The sequence below is a fragment of the Anas platyrhynchos genome, chromosome Z (genome assembly GCF_047663525.1).
Source record: "Anas platyrhynchos isolate ZD024472 breed Pekin duck chromosome Z, IASCAAS_PekinDuck_T2T, whole genome shotgun sequence".
In the NCBI taxonomy this organism is placed as follows: Eukaryota; Metazoa; Chordata; class Aves; order Anseriformes; family Anatidae; genus Anas; species Anas platyrhynchos.
This window is the reverse complement of record NC_092621.1, coordinates 18723336-18747129: the sequence shown is the minus strand read 5'-3', so window position 1 is coordinate 18747129 and position 23794 is coordinate 18723336. Positions and strand designations below refer to the sequence as shown.

The 23794-nt window shown below is 46.6% G+C and overlaps 2 protein-coding genes and 1 long non-coding RNA gene across 7 annotated transcripts; 2 read left to right on the top strand and 1 right to left on the bottom strand.

The window, feature by feature from the left end:
• The first annotated feature begins 1393 nt into the window (after positions 1 to 1393).
• On the top strand, positions 1394 to 2846 carry CCNO (cyclin O). Its single transcript, XM_027447025.3, has 3 exons — positions 1394 to 1709; positions 1880 to 2065; positions 2153 to 2846. Exons 1-3 carry the CDS (start codon positions 1464 to 1466, stop codon positions 2792 to 2794), a joined length of 1074 nt encoding a protein of 357 aa, XP_027302826.1. The 5' UTR covers positions 1394 to 1463; the 3' UTR covers positions 2795 to 2846.
• A 1372-nt stretch (positions 2847 to 4218) lies between these two features.
• Positions 4219 to 6069, top strand: MCIDAS (multiciliate differentiation and DNA synthesis associated cell cycle protein). The gene is made up of 3 exons (XM_072031365.1): positions 4219 to 4846; positions 4939 to 5121; positions 5203 to 6069. The coding sequence occupies exons 1-3, from the start codon at positions 4646 to 4648 to the stop codon at positions 5581 to 5583; spliced, it is 765 nt and encodes a 254-aa protein (XP_071887466.1). The 5' UTR covers positions 4219 to 4645; the 3' UTR covers positions 5584 to 6069.
• A 1392-nt stretch (positions 6070 to 7461) lies between these two features.
• LOC113840181 (uncharacterized) lies at positions 7462 to 23766 on the bottom strand. 5 transcript variants are annotated; one of them, XR_011805806.1, is made up of 5 exons: positions 23625 to 23766; positions 16737 to 16913; positions 15490 to 15861; positions 10792 to 13127; positions 7462 to 10159 (listed from the first exon to the last, which is right to left on the bottom strand). It is a non-coding gene; the product is annotated as an uncharacterized lncRNA (long non-coding RNA). The 5 variants fall into 5 exon arrangements; XR_005261952.2 differs by having other exon boundaries at positions 7464 to 10159; positions 10792 to 12674; XR_011805804.1 differs by adding an exon at positions 21801 to 21935 and having other exon boundaries at positions 7545 to 10159; positions 10792 to 15861; positions 23625 to 23759.
• Between the last annotated feature and the right edge of the window lie 28 nt (positions 23767 to 23794).

The following is a 23794-nucleotide window of genomic DNA, read 5'->3' as shown; positions in this document are numbered from 1 at the left end:
TTTTGTAGTAGAGGTGCAGATATTAAAAATAATAAAAATAAATTGCATTCCTTGAAGATGAAAAATAAATCTGCATCCCAGCTAGCCAAATTTAAAGTGAATGATTTCCTAGTTCTTGTTCTAGTTGAGGTATTTTTTTCTATCCTTAGAAATATGAATTGGAGATAGATTTCAGTAGTTGGAGAACTGTTGGGCTCCTGTTTCTTTTGGATTTGAACTTCACACATAAATCAGTGTCATAAAATGGCTAAATCCTAGTGATGAGAGCATTGATTTTCCTTGAGGATTTTCTCCCTTACTTAACCATGGTGAATATATTTTTTCAATTTCATAGATGTATGTTAATGTTGAAGTTCAGAGGTATTCTTTGTGTTTCTGAGGCATGCCCTGCTCTGTAATCTTTTACAGAAATATCTTTTTTTTTTTTCATTTTCTAAGGGTTTTATTGTAGTAACTAGGGCACTGGTTACTGTCCTAAGTGGCCAACAGTTTTCTGCAAAACTGATGAAACAGGTCAAACTGTGGTGTATAGATAAGCACAGTTATCATAAAATTTACATGGGGATAGAAAAAGACCACAGTGGCTTTCTGTTTCTGCAGTGTATGCGAGCAGCTTTTGTGCCTGTATTCTCCTGGATGGATGAACTTTCTCCTCTGTTCCCTTTATTTAATAAACACTTCTTTTAATACACTTGTGTCACTCTTCTTGAAGCGTGTCGGACACAGAGCTGGTATCCGTGTCTGTTTCTTGCTGCAGTGCTCTGGGGAATGTGCTTTGTGCCAGAGGCACCAAGTCCTCTCGGTCTGGGTACGTCCTCTGAGTGTTTCCTGCTCCCGTCCCGTAAGCTGTGTTGCTCCTGTCTTCTCTTCCCTTTTGCCCTTGTGTTTGTGGGCTGCTTGAATCCCTCTTCACCATTTCCTATTGACTTCTTCAGTCTGCTTTGACCCAGGGGCATTTCCTTCTACTTACCCTTTGCAATCACTGAATCGTGTGACCATATCTGATAAAATTGCCATGTCTGGCCTCAGCTCTGCTGTGTAAACCAGGGGTCGGACTAGAGGAACGCTTTGATTTCCCTCCCTTCACCTGTCTAAAATAGTGCTCCCTGATGTAAGCAGTCGGTAAGAATCGAGAACTGAAGCACTCTTATTTTTTTATTTTTCTCCTTTTTCACTTGTGCTGTGCTTCCTGGTCTCATCCCATTCATTTGCTTCCAGTGCAGCGTGACCTAAAGCAGCCACCGCTCCCCGTGAGACCGTCCCTTTCGGTAGGGCCCAAGCACAAAGTGTAAAAACACAAAGTGCCAAAGGGGCTGGGGCTGGGGCTGGCTCCAGCCGCTGCCCTGCTCCTCCCGGCCCCGCCGCATCCCCGCGGTGCGATCGTTGTGTTTTGGAGACCGGCGCCGCCCCCGCCGCCCCCTTGGCTCAAATACCGGCCCGGCGGCGGCAGCGCGGCCGCCCCCATGGTGGAAGCGGCGGGCGGGGGGCGCGGGGGGACCCCGCAGCTCGGGCTCGGCTCCGGGCTCGGCTCCTGCCCGCCGAGACCCGACCGGAGGTGGCGGCGGCGGCGGCCGGAGGAGAAGGAGGCGGCCGGGGAGAGCCGGCTGGAGCTGCAGGCTTTCCGCGACTACGGGGAGAGCTGGTACCGCTCCCGAAAGGGGCTGGAGAGCCGCTTCCAGCCCCGGGAGCCGCTCGCCCGGCAGCCGCAGGTGGGGGTCGTCCGTCCCATCCATCCCGTCCCATCCTCTCCTCTCCCATCCATCCCGTCCCTTCCATCCTCTCCCGTCCATCCCGTCCCCTCCTGTCCCGTCCATCCCCTTCTTCCATCCCGTCCCGTCCCGTCCATCGCGTCCCCTCTGGTCTCTCCCGGTCGCGGCAGGTGACGGCGGAGGCTCGCTGCAAGCTGGTGAGCTGGCTCATCCCCGTGCACCGCCACCTGGGGGTCTCCTTCGAGGCGCTCTGCCTGGCCGTCAACACCCTCGACCGCTTCCTCGCCACCACCCCGGTGGCCGCCGACTGCTTCCAGCTCCTGGGGGTGACGGCGCTGCTCATCGCCTGCAAGCAGGTACGGCGCAGAGCCCCAGACTTTTATTTTGGGGGGGTCCCGGCCGCCCCTTCGCCCCCTGGCAGCCCCTCTCCCGTTCCCCCGCAGGTGGAGGTGCACCCGCCCAGCGTCAAGCAGCTCCTCGCCCTCTGCTGCGACGCCTTCAGCCGCCAGCAGCTCTGCAACCTGGAGTGCATCGTCCTGCACAAGCTGGGCTTCAGCCTGGCGGCGCCCACCGTCAGCTTCTTCCTGGAGCACTTCACCCGGGTGCGGATGGAGGAGCCGGGGGCCGACGCCGGGGAAGCCTCCGACGCCGGGATTTTGGCCCGGGGGGTGGCGGAGCTGAGCCTGGCCGACTACGCCTTCACCAAGTACGCCCCGTCGCTGCTGGCCGCCGGCAGCCTGGGGCTGGCAGACCGCCTGCTGCGGCACCGCCGCCCGCTGGACCTGCGGGTCAGTGGCTACCGGGAGGGGCTGCTGCGGGGCTGCATGGCCGAGCTGCAGCTCCTGGTGGCCCTCAACGGGCAGTCCCTGCCCATGGTGCTGCCGCCCGACGTGGCGCAGAAGTGCCCCTGGCTGCGGGGGGGAGAGCCGCAGGGACGCGAAATAAACTCCTCTCCCACTTACCTCCTGCGGCTGTTTGTCTGCTCGCGGGGTGCGTGCGCTTCTGGGGTGTGTGTGTGTGGAAATACGTGGGCACAGGGAGAGATCAACCCAGCAATCAATTCCCTGCAGTTAATTAGCAGTTAAGCCCGCTGGCATCACTCTCCATTTCATACGGTGTGCACTGGCTTGGTAATGGTTCTAGAAAAAAAAGAAAAAAAGAAAAAAAGAAAAAAAAAAAAAGGAAAGAAAAAAGAAAAGAAAGGGGGAAAAGAGAAAAAAAAAAAAGGAAAAGGGAAAAAAAAGAAAAAAAGGAATAAAAAATGAAAAGGAAAATAAAAAAATAAAAAAGGAAAAGAAAAGGAAAAGGAAAATAAAAAAAATAAAAAAGGAAAAGAAAAATAAAAAGGAAAAGGAAAAGGAAAAAGGAAAAGAAAAAAGGAAAAGGAAAAGAAAAAAGGGAAAAGAAAAGAAGGAAAAAAAAAAGAAAAAAAAGAAAAAGAAAAAAAAAAGAGAGAAATAAAGAAAAAAAAGGTGCACTCATCACAGTGTAAGAAAGGAAAACACTACACAATAAAGCAAGTAGCAGAAATAGTTCCTTGCTCCAGCCGGTCTCCATTCGTACTTAACCAAGCAGGCACTGCGCCACGGGGTGGGGGGGCACCAAGAGAAGAGACGTAGAGCCCCCAAACACCCCGTTTTTTTTTATTTTATCGCCTGTCCCGCACCAAAGGACCGCCGGATGCCTTCCCGCCGCGCTCCGCTCGCCTTTTCCCTGCCCCTCCTCCGCTGTTTAGGGCGCGCAGCCCCGGCCGCGCCGTCCAACAAGCGCCGGTGCCGGTGCCGGGCGGCTCCGCGGGCGCGGGAGCGGCGGCGGGACGGGAATGGGGGGGCCGGGAGGGGCCGGGCCGGGGGGGCTGCGGGGCCGCGGGAGGTTTCCGCGCCGGGCCGGAGGGAAGGCGGGCGGCCGGGCGGGCACCCCGCGGCCCGGCCCCGTCCCCCCGTCCCCCCGCGGCCCGCCCGCACCCTCGGGGCGGCGCCGAGCGGGGCGCGGAGCCCGGGCCGGCCGTCGGCTGAGCGGCCGCGATGGAGCCGGGCGGCCGCCGGGCTTTCGGCAGCATCTGCCCCAACCGGGTGCAGGGCCCGGCCGCCCGCCTGGCCAAAAAGCCGGCGCGGATCTCCCCGGCCGGGCCCCGGCCCCGCCGCGGCCCCGCGGCCGCCGCCCCGACGGCCCCCGCCGGCCCGGCCCCCGGTGAGTCCGCCCGCAGCGTCCCGGCCCCGCTGCCCCCGGCCCCCATCTCGTCCTCACCGCCCTCTCTCGCTGTCCCCAGCGCTCAGCACCCGCGACTGGCAGGAGCTGGCAGCCCGAGGCCCCGTCCTCCCCGTCGGTCCGGCCGCCCCCGCCGCCCCGCTGCAGGTAACTCCCGGCCGGGGGCAGCGGGACGGGGCCGGGGGAGACAGGGACGGGGGTCAGGGGTCGCGGGGCAGCACCGCAGGGCCCCCGGGGCCGGGGCAGCCGTCGGTGCGGGAGCGCTGCGGGGACAGCCCCGGCCCTGCTCACGTCTCTTTTGCACCCCAGGGGCTGCTGCTGAGGGATGAGCCCGAGTTTGACTTCCAGGAGCTCCGAGATGCCGTCGACGATTTCATATCTGGCAAGTGGCTGGTTTTAACTCATCTGGGATGCGCACATCTGGGCATGTTCCCTTCCCGTCCCCCACGCTCGGTCTCCTCCTGCTTTTGGTGTATCTGATTTTTGGGTGCACGCTCATCCGGCCCTGGCCGGGGGGGGGGGTGTCACACCTGTGCTGTCGCCGCGGGGGTGGCAGCGAAATCCTAGCGGGTTCAGCGCCCGCCGTGGCTCAGAAGTGCTTTGGAGACACAGAGATGGAGGGAGATGCTCGGGACGGGGAGGGCGCGGTGGGATCGGGGCGAAGCGGGCCGGGACCACCTTCCCCGCGCTAACACCCTCGGGTTTTCCCCCTGGAAGCCTCCGCCCTGATGCCGCCGCCGCTGGACTGCCCCGACTTCGACCTGTCCCTGGGCGAGGAGGCGACGTGCGGCCCCTGCGCCCCGCAGATGGGGATCGGGGCGGCGCCGCGGTGCCCCCCGACGTGCCCGGAGCCCCCCGAGCCGTGCTGGCAGGACGCGGCCGAGCGGCACCAGCGGGCGCTGGGGGAGGCTCTGGAGGAGAACAGCCAGGTAGGGCCCAGGGGGCTTTCCCTGCCCTTTGTCCCCCCGACGGGGAGGCTGCACGGCGCCCCGAGCGGGGTGTCCCCATCTTGTGCCCGCAGCTGCAGGAGACCCTGGCGCAGAGGCAGGAGGAGCTGGCGACGCTGCGGGAGAGCAACGTGCAGCTGAAGGAGCTGGCGAGCCAGGCCCGGCAGCTGGCCGCCGTCCTCGACGTGAGTGCTGCCGCCGCGGGGCCGGGGGGGGAGCCGGGTCGGGGCCGTGCTGGGGGGGGGCGTCGGGGCCGAGCAGGGTGGCGGCGGAGCGGGGCAGCCCCCTGAAGCCGCGCCGTCTCTTTCTCTCCCCGGCAGAAGCTGATGCTCCCGCAGTGCCCCGACGGGGCGGCCCTTCCTCCTCCTCCTCTTCTTCCTTCTCCTCCTCCTCATCCCGCCGCCGGCAGCGAGGGGGCGGCGGGGGTGGGCCCGATGCTGCGCTCGGTGTCGGAGCAGTGCCGCGCCGCGCTGCGCAGCCTGGCGGGGAGCCCCCCGGCCAAGCGGCCCCGCCTGCACGGCGCCTTCCGCGGGCTGCGCCCCGCCCGCGCCCCTCCGCGCCCCTCCGACGGCGGCCGGGGGGAGCTGCCGGGGGCCGGCAGCCTGCGGGCAGCCCTCGGGGAGGAGGGCGGCATCCGCACGCTGTCCTTCCCGCAGGGAAACGCCTTCACCCTGCGCACGGCCGCCGGAGGGTACCGCTTCCGATGGGTGCCGCGCTGAGCCGGGTGGTTTCCTCCCGGGATGGCGCACGAAGGCTTTTTTTAAATTTTTAATATTTTTATTATTATTTTTATTTCGTCTCACCGGTGCTGGAGGCATTGCAAAGGGTCTTCTCCCGGCTGGGGAAGCGGAGGGGAAGGCTCTGCACATCCTCGCACCGAGCGCAGGGTGTTAGGGAGGATGGAGATTTTGCGGCTGGGGACCCGCCACTGGTGGCTTGCTGAGGAGCACGGTGAATTCAGAGCCACCTTCACACGAGATCCTGCCCGGCTTGCTCACCGGGCTGCAGCCGGGAAAGAAAACTCTCAGTGGAAACTTGAACTGCAAGAGAATGGGGATCCTGGGCGGCTGTGTCGGAACGAGCACGGCCTCCCAGTCGTGGTGGTTAAACCCACAGTGTTTACAAGCTGCACGTGTGTCAGTCATGTGTGCTGCTGTCGATGTGTATGTGCACTCAGTGTGATGATTAAATCGTGCATAAAATGACCACTGGTTTGTACTGGTGTAATGCAAGCACAGCGTTCTGCACCAGGTATGGATGTGTGCTTTCATCGGAGCAAAACCAGCAGAAAGCTGAGTGTCTGTGCAAACCTTTCCTTGCTCAATGTGCTCAAGCAGGAAACTTTACAGTGCAACACGCTGCTGTTACTGTGCAGTGATGTTATCTCAAGCAAAGAGAAGAGTGGATTACATTAATTAAAGGCTTTCTAGGCAGACACATTTCACTCACACCCACTGCCTCGAAAGTTGAGACACCAATGCCACGTGTGAAATGCTGCCAGAGGTGTCTTCTGCAGCACATCAATGAATGAAGGCATTGTGCTCTGCCCTGGAAGGAGACCTGGTACCTGTGAAAAGACCAATTTTCCCCCTTTTCAATCCTCAGATTTCCCAGTATTCTTGTACAGGCCCATGCACATTAACAGCAAACCATTATTTCCACACCCGTGTGTGTGTCAGTTAAGGTGCAAGCACCGTGCCATGGCCTCAGTGGGAGGTTTCTTAGGGCAGCTGTGACCCCATCCTCAGTGCTGTGCTTCTGGCAAGCAGAGGCAGCAGTAGGATGGGGAATGGCTCCTCTTGTCAGCACGATATGTTGGTACGTGGCTCCTAGGAAACTGCAAACGGCTGAGTGCCTGTGGTCCTTTGTATTTTTGGCCCCTCACACCTGGGATCCTTCACATCTGGGGTCCAGCACTAGCTGTGGTCCTCCCCGCCTGCAGCCGTGGCACCTTCTAGCAGGGATGGTGCTGGTGAGGCATGCTGAGGCTCACCCTGGGACAAATCCAGAGCTATTCATTTTGCAGAAGACCTTTGCCACGCTGGCAGAAATGCTGCGTGAAAGCAGCAGACAGGAGAGGAAAAACCTGCACCAGGCTGCATTAAATTTATCAGGGACTAAACTGGTAACATAAGGCAGCTTGTATGGAAATGTACAGCTCTTCTCCACGTGTTTTAGGAAGTTAAACTCAACATCTGTAGTGCAAGCAACTTCATAATTCTCGTAAGTATGTTAATTCTTCAGAAATAGTGACACACGAGAACTGCACAATTCTAGTAGGATGCAAAAACAATCACTGATCATTGCTAGCATTGTTTTTGCTGCTGTTTCATCTTTTGAGAATTACAGGGACATGCTTACTCTCTTATTATTGCAGTTAACCTGTTAAAAGTTTCTGCTGGCTACGTTTATTTGCAGTGCTTCCATGTTAAAGATATTCTGGACTAATTCCGAGCAGTAATATAAAATGATCATAGGTGTCATTTGGCTGGTTTTATCTTCATCCTTGTTAGTCAGACAGGATGCTAATTGGCTAATGAGGCCAAAGGGTTTCTCACTGAGACTCGGGAGCATCATCAGACAAATAATGGGGAAAAGGAGGAGGTGTTTGGTATGTAACATCATGTAGTATGCAACACCACAACATATTTGTGTTAAAATATCAACTTTTCCTTGTTAAAACACCAAGGTGTTATTTTACATTCACACCTACCCATCTGCTCCTATACAGGAACTCCAAAATAAGTGCCCAAGCCTCTCGCACGGGTGAAAGCAGCTCCACATGACTTTACCTGCACTCTGCCTTCCCATCAGGTGGGAGCTGGTTTGGGGAGAGGGGATGGAGCTCAGCCCCTTCCCACGTGCTCCTGCTGTGCCTCAATTCCCCAGAGAAGCTGGGAGGCCACCACCTCTGGGCATAGACTCACATATACTTAGGAACCCTCATGCCCAACGAGATCTAGCTTTAGTGCATGGGGTAGGATATGTGCCGCAATGCATGGGGCAAGGATACTAAATGCAGACATGGTGCACCGAACAGCACATGGATATGTGGTTTGGCTTCATTCTCCTTTCCTCATGCCCTCCAGGGAGGTGCATCATCCATGCAGTGTGGTGGTGCAGAGCTGAGGACACCTGGGGACACTTTGAGGAGAAGATTTTAATTTGAGAACAACTTTTAATTTGGGGGCAGTGTCAGAGAACAGTTTTAAGGACTGTGTCTTGAGTTTAAGACAAGTCCACGTAAGCCTTGTTCTGGACACTTCCGCTTTTCATTGGATAAAAATGTTTAGGAGTAAACTAAAACATGGCACCAAATCTCTACATACAGCTTGATAAAAAAGAAATACTAGAAAGAGGAACTCTCTTTTAGTAAATAGGTGCATGACAGGTCAAAAATTTTAGGTAGCTTCAAGATAGCAAAGGAAAAGGAGACCTGACTAGATGTATTTAGAAAAGGCATAGTGCTTCTGGTATAATTATAATTTGTGAAAGCAGTTTTTGTTGGCAATATTGCCTGCTTCTTTGTCTAGCCCAAAGGCTAGATATCAGCATAGCACTTTCCTGGAGGGTTGCTGAGGTCATTCAATGTGTCCTACGGATGAAGCATTGCCTGTCCACAAAGCTTAGATATTCTCCAGACATTTGGAATAAAAATGCACCTTCTTTGGTGTGAACTTACACATAACCACAGAATCATTACTGAGAAGAAATTCTTCACTCAGAGTAGTGAAATTCTTCACTCAGAGTAGCACAGGCTGCCCAGAGAAGCTGTGGCTGCCCCATCCCGGGAGGTGCTCAAAGCCAGGCTGGATGGGGCTTTGGGCAACCTGGTCTGGTGAGAGGTGTCCCTGCCCATGGCAGAGGGGTGGAAATGGGTGGTCTTTCAGGTCCCTTCCAACCCAAACCATTCTACAATTCATTTAATTAGGCTGGCTACCATTTCTGAAGCACACATATTCCTACAACCATCATTCATACGGAGCTGAGTTCCACAGAAATATTCACCAGGTGCTCCCATGGGTTTTCCACAGCCCCTGGATGTTGGTGGGTGGCATGGAGGCTTTGTAGTCTTGTAGAGGCCAGGTCGCAATGCAGCTATGGTGCTACGGCACTAGGAGTGAGCCAACACTGTTGGGCTTGGCTCTTCTGTCCAGTGATTGTGGAAATGGAATTTTACTGACACTTCTAACCTTGCTTTCCTGAATATTTTTATAAAGACAGTTACGACTATATCTAACTTGAGGGAGAAGACAAGTATTTTGCAGTCAGTTTTATATGACAGCCACAGCCCTCCTCATCTTTTCTAAACATTAATTTCTGGTCAGTGGCCATTATTTACATTTTGCATTGTACAGTCTTAACAAAAAAAATAAAGCTAGTGAGGTCAGAAGAGGCTGTGGTTTGCTTTGGCACAGCTGTTTCATAGGTGTTTTAGAAGCAGTCTTACAGTCTGCTTCACATCCAGCACCTGTTCAAACTTTGATAGCAAGTGACTATTTATTTTCAATATTTACTTTATACTTTTCAAGGAAACACTATGAAAATAAAATTAAGAAGTGTCTTCAGGTTTATTCACACGTGGTGATCACTCTTGGTAAAGCCTCGGGATCTCTTGCCTGGGTAGCTTGCTGAAACAGGGAAGCTGGAAATCTGCAGGCTGATTCTCTTGGAAGGCATTTACTGTGACTGAATCCTCTCTCTTTAATATCCTTGAACAGAGAAACATCCTCTTTTCTAAGCAGAGCTGGTTAGCACCGCACAGCAGCCCTTTTGTCAGTGCTTTGCAGCACAGATGGCTAAAGCTTGAGGATTTGCCCCGAAACCCAAGTTGTCCCAGACATGGTGTGAGTTCCCATTTATGATAGCGCTGAGGAAAGGTAGACGGAGACCTGCTAGACACTTTCCTCCTTTAACCAAATGTGATGGCCATTCCTTTTCTGCAGGGCCCTATGCTCACAGGCTGGGGCAGAAGCGTGGCATCACAGCACCGGAGAGAAGCCCTGTAGAAACATTTTCTGAACGCAGGATACCAGGAAGGTGAGTTGAAGAGTTTCTCATGTATTTTGCTTGCCATCCATTGTGGCAAAGTTTCTCCCTTTTTTTCTAGGCCTTCAGTCCCTGTGAGCTAACGAGTAGTCTCAGGTAGCCACCTCTGCCTCTCTGGTCATCCCATCTCACCTTGTTCTTCCACCAGGACACAGGCTAGCACCAGAAGAGTCGTGTTCAGACACCGTAACCCCACGTTCAGCTCCTGCACCCTCCTGCCACAGCCTCAGTGTGGTGGGGGGCCAGCTGATGGAAGAAGGAAAGTGAAGAGGAAAACAAAAATGAGTGGAATATCTACAAACAGTAAAGCTTTCTGTTGTTTTCAGTATGTATGGCATTAAAACCGAGGCAGTAGGCGATTATAACACTTGCTTTAGCCTCTGAAGTACTGCGCTACGTTTCAAAAAGATCAACTAGGACAGCATGTCTGCTTCTTCACATGTCACAGAAAAATCCCATTTAAATGTTAACAAATCTCAGAGCAGATGGAATCAGGATCTGCAGCTAGGTATTTGTTTTACCTTAAATATTTGCTGTAAGTAGAATTCCCTGTCAGGAATGGATTCAACATCCTCAAAATTAAATGGTTTTGTGACTCATTTTGGGGTTCTGGGTTAAGGCCAAAATCAACACCTACAAGAATAACCATGACCCGTGGAAAACATTCATAAACACTGTGCTGCTGCTTTTGTTGCTTTTGTGTGAACTCTTACACAACCTTGACTTAGAAAAAAAGGACTGAGTTTATGAATACGTCATCAGCAAAAAGCTGCCCAGAAACTTTTTTTTTTTGATGCCCAGAAATAGAAGAATTATTATCATTTACACTTATTTGTTTAGCAGGTGCTATGAAATACTGGATTCCCTGTGTTACTTACCACTGGATGTTATCCAAACAATTCAACTCTGAATCATAGCTCCTTTTGGAATATTTTTTTTTGTTCATGCTCCATTGTCTACAATCCTGGTAACAAATACAGCATGAACAAGCAAATTCATTCTCCCTGATTCGCCTTCTTTTAGCTGAGGTGGAGCTGACAAGGGAAGATCTTCAATTTCTACTACTGTCAATAATCCTTTGAGCGTCTACAGCAGATGACTGAGCTGTAGTTTCAAGTGGTCAAACCTTTTAAAGATATATTAATAATTATTAAGATTATGTAAGGTGATTTTTTAAAATTGATTTATTTATTTTACTTTAAGAAAGGATATCTAGCATGCCAAAATTAAACCTCAGTACAAAAAGTATTCTTTATAATTTGCTAACAGTATACAGCTGTTTAAACAAAGCAAAAAAATATAAATTATGTTACTATCCTAAACTCTTTCCATGTTAATGAAAGATTTAGCCAGATTAATCTGTTTATTGTACCAAAGACACACCTCAGTTTATTGTTACACTAGTTTTAGTCAGCAGTTTCAACATTGACTCTGGGATCCTATGAAGGCATTTGAACACATGTCCAACAAGAGACAGTCACTTAATGAAAGTTATAAGGTTTGAACTGCAGCTAAGCATGTGTGGTGTTAATAGATAAGCAAAGTTCATCTCACCTGTGTATGATTTTCTTCCTGGATCAAACCTGAGCACTTCAAAAATGCAAAGAAAATGTAAAAGGGCTCTCTATTCTGTTTGGATTTGTGCCATTAAAAATTTTGCGAAATGGAAAATATGAAACTTCAAAGATGTTAGAAAAATGGGCGAATCACAGTGTTTATCCATGTACACTGCTCCTTTTCTTACCTTAGGCTGGACTGCAGCCCTGTGATCTACCAGATTACAAACTGCTCCTGAAAATCCAGTGTGCTTGTTTTGGGTTTGGAAGAACAAAAAGCAAGAAACCACAAACCACTGCTCCTCACTGCACATCTGCTATCTGCTTTTGTAACTTCAGGTCCATTTACTGTAATTTTGGAAATGATTTAGTTTGAGCAAAAAAATGCAACCAACAATTCTCCTTGTGCATTTCTCTGCACAGGATTTCCATTGTACATGCAGCCTTTCCTGAGTTAGAAAGACAGATTAGAGATAGTCTTCATTACCCATTACCCGTTTCTCTGTCTGCAGTCATAGTTTCCCTTGAAAACTGCTTTCTAGTGGAGCAATGAAACTGTCAGCCCACTGATGGAGGATCCATGAGGACAAAATCATCAGTAGAGGCAAACTGGACACTATGTTTAAGTGGTAAAAGAGCAAGTGTTTCCTGAGTGTGGCCACTCTCCCTTTGCTCAGACTTGCAGGCTGGCAAGCTGTGCTCTGGTGAGGATAAAGGATTCAAACTTGTCTCTTCTCAGTAAGAGGAGAGGTGATAGGAGCATAATGGTCATTTCTGAGACCTCCTAGATTATGATGGATGGTGGATGATGTGCAACAGCTTAGACAGAGAGCTGCAGTTTTATTTACATCGAATTATGTGAACACAGCACCAGGAGCTAAGTTTTAATTTAGTTTATCAAGTCATCAGCTGCAAAATACATGAAATACATACAGAAATACATACTGCTCGTCTGTTTATATGTAAATTCATTTTAAGTGAAACCAAAAAATTCTCAGTAATGTATTTATTCTTCCCCATCTTCCTCCTTTTTAAAAGTATGCTTCTCTACTTGCCTTGAGTCAAAAGTGCCCTGAGCCACAAAGGCAGAGTCCTGTTTTGCTGCATGTTCTATAAGCTCAGTCTCTTCCCAAAGGCACTTTTTGAAAGCGTCCATCCTTTTGGCTCATTTTTATGCTCCGTTTGGTGGCAGAAAAGTCACAGAACTTCATGGATAGTTATTTAAAAGAAAAAAAAATGGTATTAATGCAACTAAGCGTATTACATGTGAACTTTTTCCTTATCAAATTGTTTTTGTACTACTTCCTCTCTAAGCCATTAGTGCAAAGAGCCCCAATTCCAACCAACCTCTCACAGAAAGGTTCAACAAACAACTGGGTAAGAAGAATTAAAGATGTGGGTATTTAGAAAGGCTTTTCCCAATTTCCCCAAAGGCAAACAAGCAAGTTTGCTACATATGCTACACAAATTCTTTAACTTACTTTAGCACACATTCAGCATCTGAAGTTAAGTTTGAAGATTATGAAATAATTAATGTCCCAATTGTTTGTTTCCTCATTAGTCACTAAGATATCAAGTTGGAAATCCCCATGGTCCTCTTGAATCTCTTTGAATGTTCTTTAATATTTTTCCTGGCTTGTTCATAGTTGCCACAACCCCTTCAAAGAAATAAATGGGACAGTCACTCCCTTCTGTGGCCTTTGAATCAGGCTACACAGGTGGGAAGGCATGAACTGCTCAAGTATACCAGGCTGTTTTCTTCAGTTTTACTGATAAATCAAGTCTCCATGAACTGGTGGAGGCAACAAAACTGGGCTTTTGTTACTTGACATTTGGTATACATCTACCTGCTATTACAGAAAAAGATTTGGGTGTAAAAAAGCAGAACTCTGTTGGCATCTGTGGCATTGCCCATGTTCTTCTTCCAGATCAGCCACTAAGGCTTTCTGTATCACGGGGACTTCTTCCAAGTCTTCAGCAACACATGGGAAGAGTCAATGAGTCTAATGAATATTAGGAGTGCCAGATGCTTTTGAAAATTGCCCCATAGGCTAATCAAATCACTTTGTTTTTAATTGAAACACTTCCAAGTATGTTTTATGGCAAGGCAAACATACCCGTGTAACAACGGGGGCATTTTACCAGCATTCAGTACAGTGCAAATTAGCAAGTGGGTCATAATTTAAAGATAATGAGTGTTTGTCAATTATGTTTACATTGCAGTAAATACACATGGCCTTGATTTAGAAATGATTATGACCACAAGCAAAAGTTCTTCAGTGAATATCAATACTGAAACAAAACAGTATGTGAAGAACAGAACTGAGGGATTTACACTGCTTTTTAATGCTCACAGTCGAGATTTTTCAATGAGAAAACACTAAATTCATAGAACAAGCATTAAGAACAAGCAGAGGGAGATGACACACACTAAGCAAGAAATATAGCAGCAGTATTTACAGCCAAGGCAAAAAAGGTGAAGGCAAAGGTTAGGGACAAATTAGAAGTAGGTAATACAAAATTGAATTTTCATTATAGTACATAGAGGCAGTAACTTTATTTGCTGCTTTAGAAGACTACTGCACACCACATATTTCTAAAGAAATTGCCTGAGGTTAGATGTGATAATCTCTGCTCATGTCTCCAAAGAGGGCACCAGATAATGATAGAGATGGTGGCTTTAGCACTGTGTTTTTTATTTATTTTATTTTATTTTATTTTATTTTATTTTATTTTATTTTATTTTATTTTATTTTATTTTATTTTATTTTATTTTATTTTATTTTATTTTATTTTATTTTATATATATTTTTCTCTGGAGGACTATCCTCTTTCATAAAAATCCCCAAGGATCCTGTGCAGCTGTGTCCTAGACTAGGAACTCCTAATTTGACATAAACAATGTCAAACCCATTATGGAAACGCTGCCATACGTCTGATCACCATCTTTGCACAAATGCCTGGCTGGCAGCTACTTCTGCTGCTGCTACAGATGTTGATACTTTGCCTCCATGGAATCTGTTTCAACTGCTTTTGATATCAAAAGAATTGTGTCAGAGTCTAACTTGCAGGTATCTAATTATCTAAATCTATGTCTAAATCTACGAGCTGTATTTGTATTTCAACGACACTTTTTTTTTTTTTTTTTTAACCAGAAGGTCTCATTGAGGGTGACCACATAACCTTATAAACTTGTGAAATGTTAGTGCAGAAAGCAAAGTTCTCCATTGTTGTAAATAGATTTTACTCCAGCTCATATCCAATTTATGCCAGCAAAGAATATTGCAATCAGCCAGACCGTACCACATTTACCAAATATTCGTTAATAATGGGACTTTTAGGTTACACAATGGACTATTTTCAGATCACAATCGATCAGAGGGGAAATCATCCAGGCTGGAAAGAAGGAACTTGCTGAGAGAATTAAAACAAAAAGGGAGCAGGCACAAAGCAGAAACAAATCTGCTCGGGACAATAGGAGTTTCATTTCAAAAATGCATGTTCTGAAGAATCAGTGGGTCTAATGAGCAAGAATTGATGAACAAACTGCAAGAACCCAACAGTGTGTCATGAAGCAACCACCATTCAGAGGGCTGCAGGTAATAGTAAATGGATGAAACTGCTTCATGAAAGACCATTTGGCAACTGAGGGCCAGCATTCCTGCTTTCACAGCTCCACTGGTAAAGAGGTCAGACCACAGACATCCATGCTCCAAAACATAACGACAGAGCTAACAACCAGAATCAAAGCATCAGGGTTGCACAGGGGCATAGTTTTGCTTTGTACCTAGTTTGGGTAAAACTAAGCACTGATTATGTCCCTGGGGACAGGAAGACATCCCACATTCCTGCAGCAGGAACCAGCCCCCACAGGCAAGGTTAAACACTCATCAGGGCAGCGGGGCTGAGGCATCTCTTAGCATCAGTTTAGGGTGCAGGACCTAAATCTCCCCATTTTCCTGGGGGAATTGCTTTAACAGGCTCCTGTATAAAATGTAGGTAGTGGAAAGCAGCACTAACCTGAGTGTGCTAAAACAAGAAACAGCAAGTCTTTCTCAGCCTTTTCAAAGAGCAGCTGGAAGAAACCTCAGGAAGGGTCCTGGATCTTCATCTTACGAATTCAGAGGTGGATGCAGGTTGGTGTTGCAATGCTGGGTTAGCCTCCTGTGCTTAATGCACCCCTCAGGCAGCTTAGCATGGGGAATTTCTTGGCCTTGTATCTCCTCTGAGGTGCTCCTCTTTCTCCCTCTGGCCCTGTGTAGGTGATCCCAGTGCATGTCGCTGTGTGTACTCAGCGCAGGGCAGAAAGTCAAGCACTGTCCCCACCTGGGCTCTGTGCTGGCAGGAGTGGTCTGTAGCTGTTCAGATGTCTCAGTGGATGGTCGTTTGGTGCTGGCAGGAAAAAACAAATTATAACATTCACAGAAAAATATCACTCTAACTCAAAATGAGCAGATCAGTTCTCTGCTTCAAGCATTGGTGCTTCTAACTTCACATCAATCCTGCGAAGAGTTCATAGGACTGTTTATTAATATAGACCGATGCTGAATGCCTGAAAACATTACATGACTTGACAAGTTTTCCCTTGAAACCGGTCTATATTGTCATTCTCTAATGGAAATAAATTGTACAGTGGGTTAGCCCCTCTATGCTTAATGCATCCCACTGTACAGCAACAAAGCAGTATTTTTTGTTATTCTCTAACTCGGACTGTTCTCAGGTAGAAATAAATAGATGAAGGAAGCTTTCTAACACATTTCATTTTGTTGTTTACATCCTTGGGGCATTTTGCATCCTTTTGAGTAGTGAGAGGTAAACAATGCTACAAAGGCCCTATCTAACCTGTGATGTACCAGGGATCTTAAAGCCTGAATCAGTTATTTCTGCTCTTAGGAAAATCCTATCATTTTGGTTGCAATCATTGGTTTCCTACAGATGACTGCACAGGTGGTAAGAGACATGTAACCAGCAAGTCTATAAAGGATTCTTCAGAACTCTAAGTAGAGTTATCACATATCACAGTAGTGGGCAGCATGTGCTCCAGGATATCCAGGGGCGTGCAGTGCAGAACAAGTGTGTTTAGGAAACTGAAGAAGAAAGGAAAAGATGAGGCTAAAAATAGATGAACCTCTTACAGTAGGTTGCTTGTGTGAAAGGTGTTACTGATAATACATGCAGCTGCAAGTACATTTATTGATAAATGTTTTCTATCATTTCTATCATCTTGTCTGTCTGATAGCCCCCAATATAGCTCAATTTGTACGTACTTTGGTGTTGTGTTCCTCTCTTCTTTTGTTAGCCAGTTTGTTTTTCCTGGCAAAATTCATACACCTCCTTTATCTCAGAGGCTCTTTGAATGGGCTCAGGAATCCAGCAGTACTGACGTCTTTGCAGAACTGGAGAAAACAGGCCCTCTAAGATGATCCAGAATGGGCTCGTATCTACTATGAAATGAGAGAATTTCACACATTGTGGGTGGACAGAGATATTTTACCTATAACCACACCTTGAATATCAAGAAAGGGTTTTGGAAGCTTAGAAAGCTGGAAGAGCTGAAACAGATGAACATCTATAGTAAGGCAAGGTCAGTGTCTTGACTGTCTTCAAAGAGACCCAACCACCCAACCAAAACAACCAAAGCTAGCAAACAAACAAGCAAACAAGTGAATGACAACAACAGAAGCAGTGAAATATATTGTAATTTAAAACTTAGCTTACAATATAGGCTGTCTGAATTCCCTGAATACTGTTTTCTTGAATGGACGCTGGAGACTTTTCTCCATGTGAAGTGGCATAGAGATGTGACAGAATTTCAGGAATATTTCTCTTGTTAACAAAATAAATTCAGTTTTGGATGGAGAATTGCTTCCATTAACTTATCTCACTTCCATGGAATTGTTTTCTTCATAGCTCATTTGTAATGCACAGTCAGTTTTGAGTTTATGATCCAATCTAATGAGTCCTCAGACAGTTCCTTAGAGGGTACAGCTGTCCCTCAGGGAATAGAAGCTCACCACTCATCTCCTTTTCACAATGGTAGTACATTAACCTTCACTGAATATAAACAGTAAATGCCCATGTTTCAAAACAAAGATCTTTTTAAAGGCTTGTAAATATACTTCCCTGAAGACTATTATTATTTTTTTTTATCAGTTTAGTTTAAAGTGTTTGACAATGACAGTAATCAGCACTTTTTTTGTCAATATGCATCCCTGCACTAGAAAATGAGATGTGACCATACAGGTTTCCATGTTCCTTCAATAGTCATGCTTTCAAAAAGTTCTAAGAGAGCAATATCCCATATGTTACCGAAAATCAGATGAGCGAGCTAGTGGTAACAAGGGCACAAATGGGAATAAGCACACCCTTTCAAAACTGATGTTAAAGTTGCCAATTATTAATAAATCACTTTGACCTCTGGCTTTCTATTCCTCAGTTTGATCTTTGTAAATTCAGTCATCATAATAAAAGAGATTGAAAAAAAAAAGTAGCCAGATATTCACAGGTGTTGGAGCTGAAGCTCTCAGCAATGATTTAACTGAAACATGTTTGCAAAGAGAGATGATAGTCATTTTTAAGTGTGTATATTTAATTGCCCTTACACAGGAAATGATATTAGAAACGTTGCCCTGTCTCAGAAGATAACCTGAGAAGAATTATCTACAAGTTCCTCAAGCCTCAGAGATATTGCAATCCATAATTATTCAAACACATAATTAGCTTTTAGGTAATGTAATTTTGTTGTGACTTACAGGGGTTTGGTACCAGTAATGGACTAGGTCCTGTGCTACCAACAGAAGTTGCTAGAGAAGCTTTGGAAAGAACTGTGTCTTGGCAGCATTTTGGCAGTTTGTTAATCCAGAATGTCTGGATTCCAGGTCGAAATACCATTTAGACACACAGCTGGCAGCTGGCAACAGACACAGAGGTTCAGTAGTTGGGCTGGCGTGCAGCCAAGGCAAACAAACTGCAGTATGCTGTGCGCAGCCCGCAGGGCAAGCGCGGGATTCTGCCGTGCTGGGAGCCCTACCTTAGGCAGTCTTTGTAGCAGTGCCTTGCCAAAACGGATTCTTAATGTGCATAGAAACAGAAAAAGTGGGTGTACACTGAAGAGAGAAACTTAGCAGGAAGGCACAGAGAAGGATGACCTAGAAAGACAGCTCTTGATCTGCCAGCTGAACAGAGAGAAGAAATTACTATATTCTGACACTGAAGAACTGATTGTGAAATGTATTGTTTTACGAAAGGTAAAAGTGACATTAAAAGCAACAATCCTGGAAGTCAACAGGATGTTGCATTAGAAGTCAAACAGTTTATTAAAATGCCTCCCTCTCAGCAGTTATCACTTGGTACACTTGTTTTCTTGTTTTTATTTTTTCTTGTTTTTATACAATGAGAACCCTTAAGAGCTGACACAAATTCCTCCTTGAACTAAGGAGATCTTTAGTCTACTTATGCACACTTGTTGAGTAGGCTAGTATTTATCACTCAATTTAACACTGGAAATAACAGAAGTTCAAGTAATGGGAAGATGTGGTACAAATGCACAAAGGACAGAAGAATGTAAAGATGGTGCTCCATCGTTCTCATGTCAGGTCATCCAGAAAATGCATCACACTTGCAGCACATAAGGAATTGTTCTATTTGTTTTCTTGCTTGTCTGCATAGGAGATGAATTTTTCCTCAGTGTCTGAGGTGTTAAGGGTCGACTGAGGTGGCACAGTGGACAGTCATTTCCAGAGCTCTCTCTCCATATGTTCCCATCCACTTTCACCGTGCTGGCAAAGGTAAGTGAAAGGAAGTGTCTGATGAGCAAACTACCAGACTGAGGTGTTAAGTGCATGGCTTAAGGTAAGCCCCAGCAAAGAAACAGGAACTTTTGTCACCCTTGTACTCTCAAGGCCATCTTAATAACCCATGATTTGTACACTAAAACGAAGCTGTGAGTTCACTGCCAGAATATTCCAGTTGCCTAGTCAACAACGTTTCATACTGGAACCTAAACAATGATTGCTCATGAAGTGTGAAATGATGGGAAGAGAATGATGGCCACATGAACTGAAGCAAATCCCTTCCCTTTCCTGATTCCTTCCTTCCCCACCCTTTCTCTCCTTACCACAACTGTCAGAAACACCTGAGGGTCAAAGGTGCCTTTTGCAAATGGAAACCACTGTCTATGACTACTGCCAGTCTTTAGAGTTTGCTCTGCACCACTGTAAGAACCCTTCCTCTAATCCACTCACAGGTATCTCAGCACTGAAATAACTGAGCAGGCAACAAGACTGGGATCTTTCTGGGACACTGGCTGAACATTAGAGAGAACAGTGAATAAACAATAATAAATATACATAAATATAAATATAAATAAATATATATAAATATAAAAATAAGAAATGCCCATATCTCAAGACCTCTGCTCTGTGAGATCCAGACAAAGCTGAGGCCTCCTTTTCAGAGTTCAAGTAGCATTTGGACAATGCCCTCAGACAAAAGGTCTGATGTTTGGGTAGTCCTGTGTGGAGCCAGAAGTTGGACTCAGTGATCCTTGTGGGTTCCTTCCACCTCAGGATATTCTGTGATTCAGTTGCTTCTTGTGATCTTTCTAGTTGTCAGAACTCAGCATAGGCTAGCATCACTTCTTGTCAGCAAGCATTTGGCAAAGAGCACCCTCACTACCACATCCTGAGATACCTGAACCTCTGCTGCTTGGTCAGCAGTCTGTGTGCGAGGAATCCAACTTTTCCTGAAGTCTTGTTTCAGCCACTGCTTAATTCTCTGATAACCATGTGAAGCTTGCTATTGATGTCCACATCTCACCTTCAAACTGTGAACTGGTATTTTACCTCAGTAAATTCTGAGTCTGCTGATGCTGATGACAAATTAGAATGCAGACACCTCAAGGATAAGAAGATGAGAAAAAACCATAAATTACTATGTGATTGAGATGGTGATTTCATGATCCTTTCTTTCAAGGATGTACCAAGTGCAACATATTAGCACCATCTACTGCCATCAGAGACAAATTACACAGTTTGTGAAAGGAATGCTTTTACAATGAACTGCAAAACTGAGCACTGGAAATCTACATTTCCAGTATGTAAGTGAAATAACTTAGCAATTGTCTGCCTATGTTCCAGAATGTGGAGCCTAAAATGAGTCTGCAGTGAAATGAAGATATTTAATCATGATGACCTTTCCACAACCAGGGAGGTGATCGTCCCCCCGTACTTTGCTCTGGTGAGGCTGCACCTCGAGTGCTGTGTTCAGTTTTGGGCCCCTCACTACAAGAAGGACATTGAGGCCCTGAAGCGTGTCCAGAGCAGGGCTACGAAGCTGGTGAGGGGCCTAAAACACAAGTCCTGTGAGGAGCAGCTGAGGGCACTCGGGGTGTTTGGTCTGGAGAAAAGGAGGCTCAGGGGAGACCTCATTGCTCTCTACAGCTCCCTGAAAGGAAGGTGTGGGGAGCTGGGGGTCGGCCTCTTCTCACAGGTAACTAGAGATAGGACTAGAGGGAATGGCCTCAAGCTGTGCTAGGGGGTATTTGGGTTGGAAATGAGGAGACATTTCTGCTCAGAAAGAACATTCAGGCATTGGGACGGGTTGCCCAGGGAGGTGGTGGAGTCACCGTCCCTGGGGGTGTTCAAGGAAAGGCTGGATGTGGTGCTTAGGGACATGGTTTAGTGGCAACATTGGTGGTAGGGGGATGGTTGGAACAGATGATCCTGGAGGTCTTTTTTAACCCTAATGATTCTATATTTCTATTTCACTTTGAAGAAGCTTTAGTGAAGTGCTAGAAACACTTCAGAAGCTATATGCTCAGCTATGAACAGCTGTCTGAAAACAAAACTGTGTTTTTTAAAATTCAGGTCAAGTCCCTAGGTGACAACAGAGCTCTCACCTATCACGTCATTTCCTAAATGGCAGGCACTTCAGGTGAAGAAGTGAGTTTTAAGGATATCCTTCATGTTACAAAACCTACCCAACATTCCAATACATCAATTTTAACAAACACAAAGCAATTCACAATTGCAGGTGTGAATGTGCCACACTATGGCACTGCTGCTTATGTTTGGATTTTTTTCTACTATCAACTTATTTCAGGATCTAGTTCTTTTAAAGCTACCAGCAAATACAGAATATCTTGGTGTGTTTTCTACTTGTTAATCAGTGTTCAGAAGCTTTTATAGAAAAACCTCCAAATCTTTTCTTAAAATTTGTTCACAGTATCTGTATAGACGAGTTGAAGGTTGTCGGGCAGGAAACACTGCTTGTAAAACCAGTTGCAGTGGGTCACATACTTATTCTTTAACATCTTCCTCTGCTAATCTCACCTTCTTTTCCCTCTTGGATTCTCAGGTAGCAGCTACATTATCATCAAGAGGCCTAACAAGTTACCAGGTGTCACTCAGCCGCTGGGAATAGTTTGTGCACTGCCCTTCGTCTGCAACTCATTTATTTTTCTCAAGCTGCAAGGAGAAGAGTTTGAGCTACAAGATGAGTAAACTCAGGCCTGGTGTAACAAAGATGACGCACAGAAAAAATGACTAAGGCCTATGTGTGTGTTGGCCTGTGATTCATTCACCAGGTCTGTGTGCAGGGGATGAACACAAACAGGCTCTCAACAGAACTTAGAGTTGCTTCCACAGGACAAAGCATACTGAAAGCATCAGCAAGTGGGGTTAACAGAATCATATTCAACAAGGGACTTCTGTTTCTATAAAACTGAATTACACACTTTCCCATCAGGTTAAAGCTCTCACTTTTTAATAAAATTAGGAACATATTGGACTTGACTATGACAACTGGAAAACTGCTTTATAATAATTATTTTGGATAAATGTTGTGAAATATTTTTTAACATTCTCTCCACTGAAGTTTGATTAATCCTAATTCTACTTTGCTGAAACAAAAGTTTGTTGGCTTTGAAAGACTTCTGGCTTTTATTCCAGTTTGTGACCATATAGTTCTCAGAGTGCAAACCCTTTCCTTGCAGTGCGAGACAAATTAGTCCCATGTAAAATTGCATTGCTACAGATTTGCCCATCTGAAAGAAGCTTCTCAGTAAGTTTCACTAGGCAAAAGCTTCATCAGAGGCCCAGACACTGGTCTAATAGGTAACTGATACGCTTCGTTTGAGTCTTGCTGATTCACTGTGTATTAAAAGGAGGTGGTTTTGCAGTGCATGCCAGCAGCTGCTGTTGGGCAGCGGCTGTGCAGAGGAACTCTCTGGCAATGTTTGTTGAACATTACTCTTGTAGGAAGAGTTCATGTTCAGTTAAACGAACACCTGAAGCATTGCAAACAAGCCTTTGTGATGGAAGCCCTGCAGTGCTACGTGTATTGTTTGTTTCACAGCAAGCATTAAAATGATCTTGAGTGACTCAGCCACTTTGTAGCCCGGGTGTCCTTAGCTCTGTCCTTACCAATAAACAGTGAGATAATAAAATAGTGCTTTTGAACATTTCACATTGATTTGGCATAATAGCTCTACCTCTGATATCTAAGATTTGCCTAGAACTAATAGGTATTAATAAAAATATTCCCCTCCGTTATTGTGCTTGTATGATGCTCCTTCCCAGGTGTTACACAGGCAGCTGTAGGAATTGAACTGACTGGGAAAACGGGACTTTACAGGAGCAGATTTTTGCAGGAGAGCTCTTCTTTTGTCAAACAGGACGTTCCCAACTGGGAAGTCAGAAAAATCTCTTCTCCTGGGGGAAAAGAGTGAAACCGTAAGAGAAGGAAACTGACTGCATTTCTGTAACTGGCATCGCACTTCACACTTTAGAAATTAACACCTTTAATGTTGATTCTAAGACACAAAGCTAGAATGGGGGAAAACGGGCTCTTTTACAATGCTGTGTGGCTCTCAGCTTTGAAAACTCAAGTGGCCTAGCTCCAAAATTTCATACATACATGTTATAAAGGCTTAAAAAGTACTGTTCTGAACTTATTTGGGGTAACATATGGAACATATATGTAGTGGTAACTCTTGTTTTGTTTTGTTTTTCCTGCTCCTGTTTCTTTGGATTTAACTAAACCTGTCTTCCAGCAAACACACGTTTGACATCTTTCCCACCAAATCTGTAGTTGGGGATGAAACGAGTGACTAAGTGACTAGGGGTGACCTTAAAACAAGTGAGTCAGCAACTCACCTGCCGGGATAACACGCTCCTGCGCGGCTTCTCGCTGATTTCTATCTCTGACATTACAGCAAACTGATTTCGCGTTACAGCCCCTTCAGCCTCCGCTCAGCTTCGGCTTTGGGGAGCCACACCACAAAACCTCAGCCCCCCGCGGGCCCTAAGCGGGTCCCGTCCCGGGG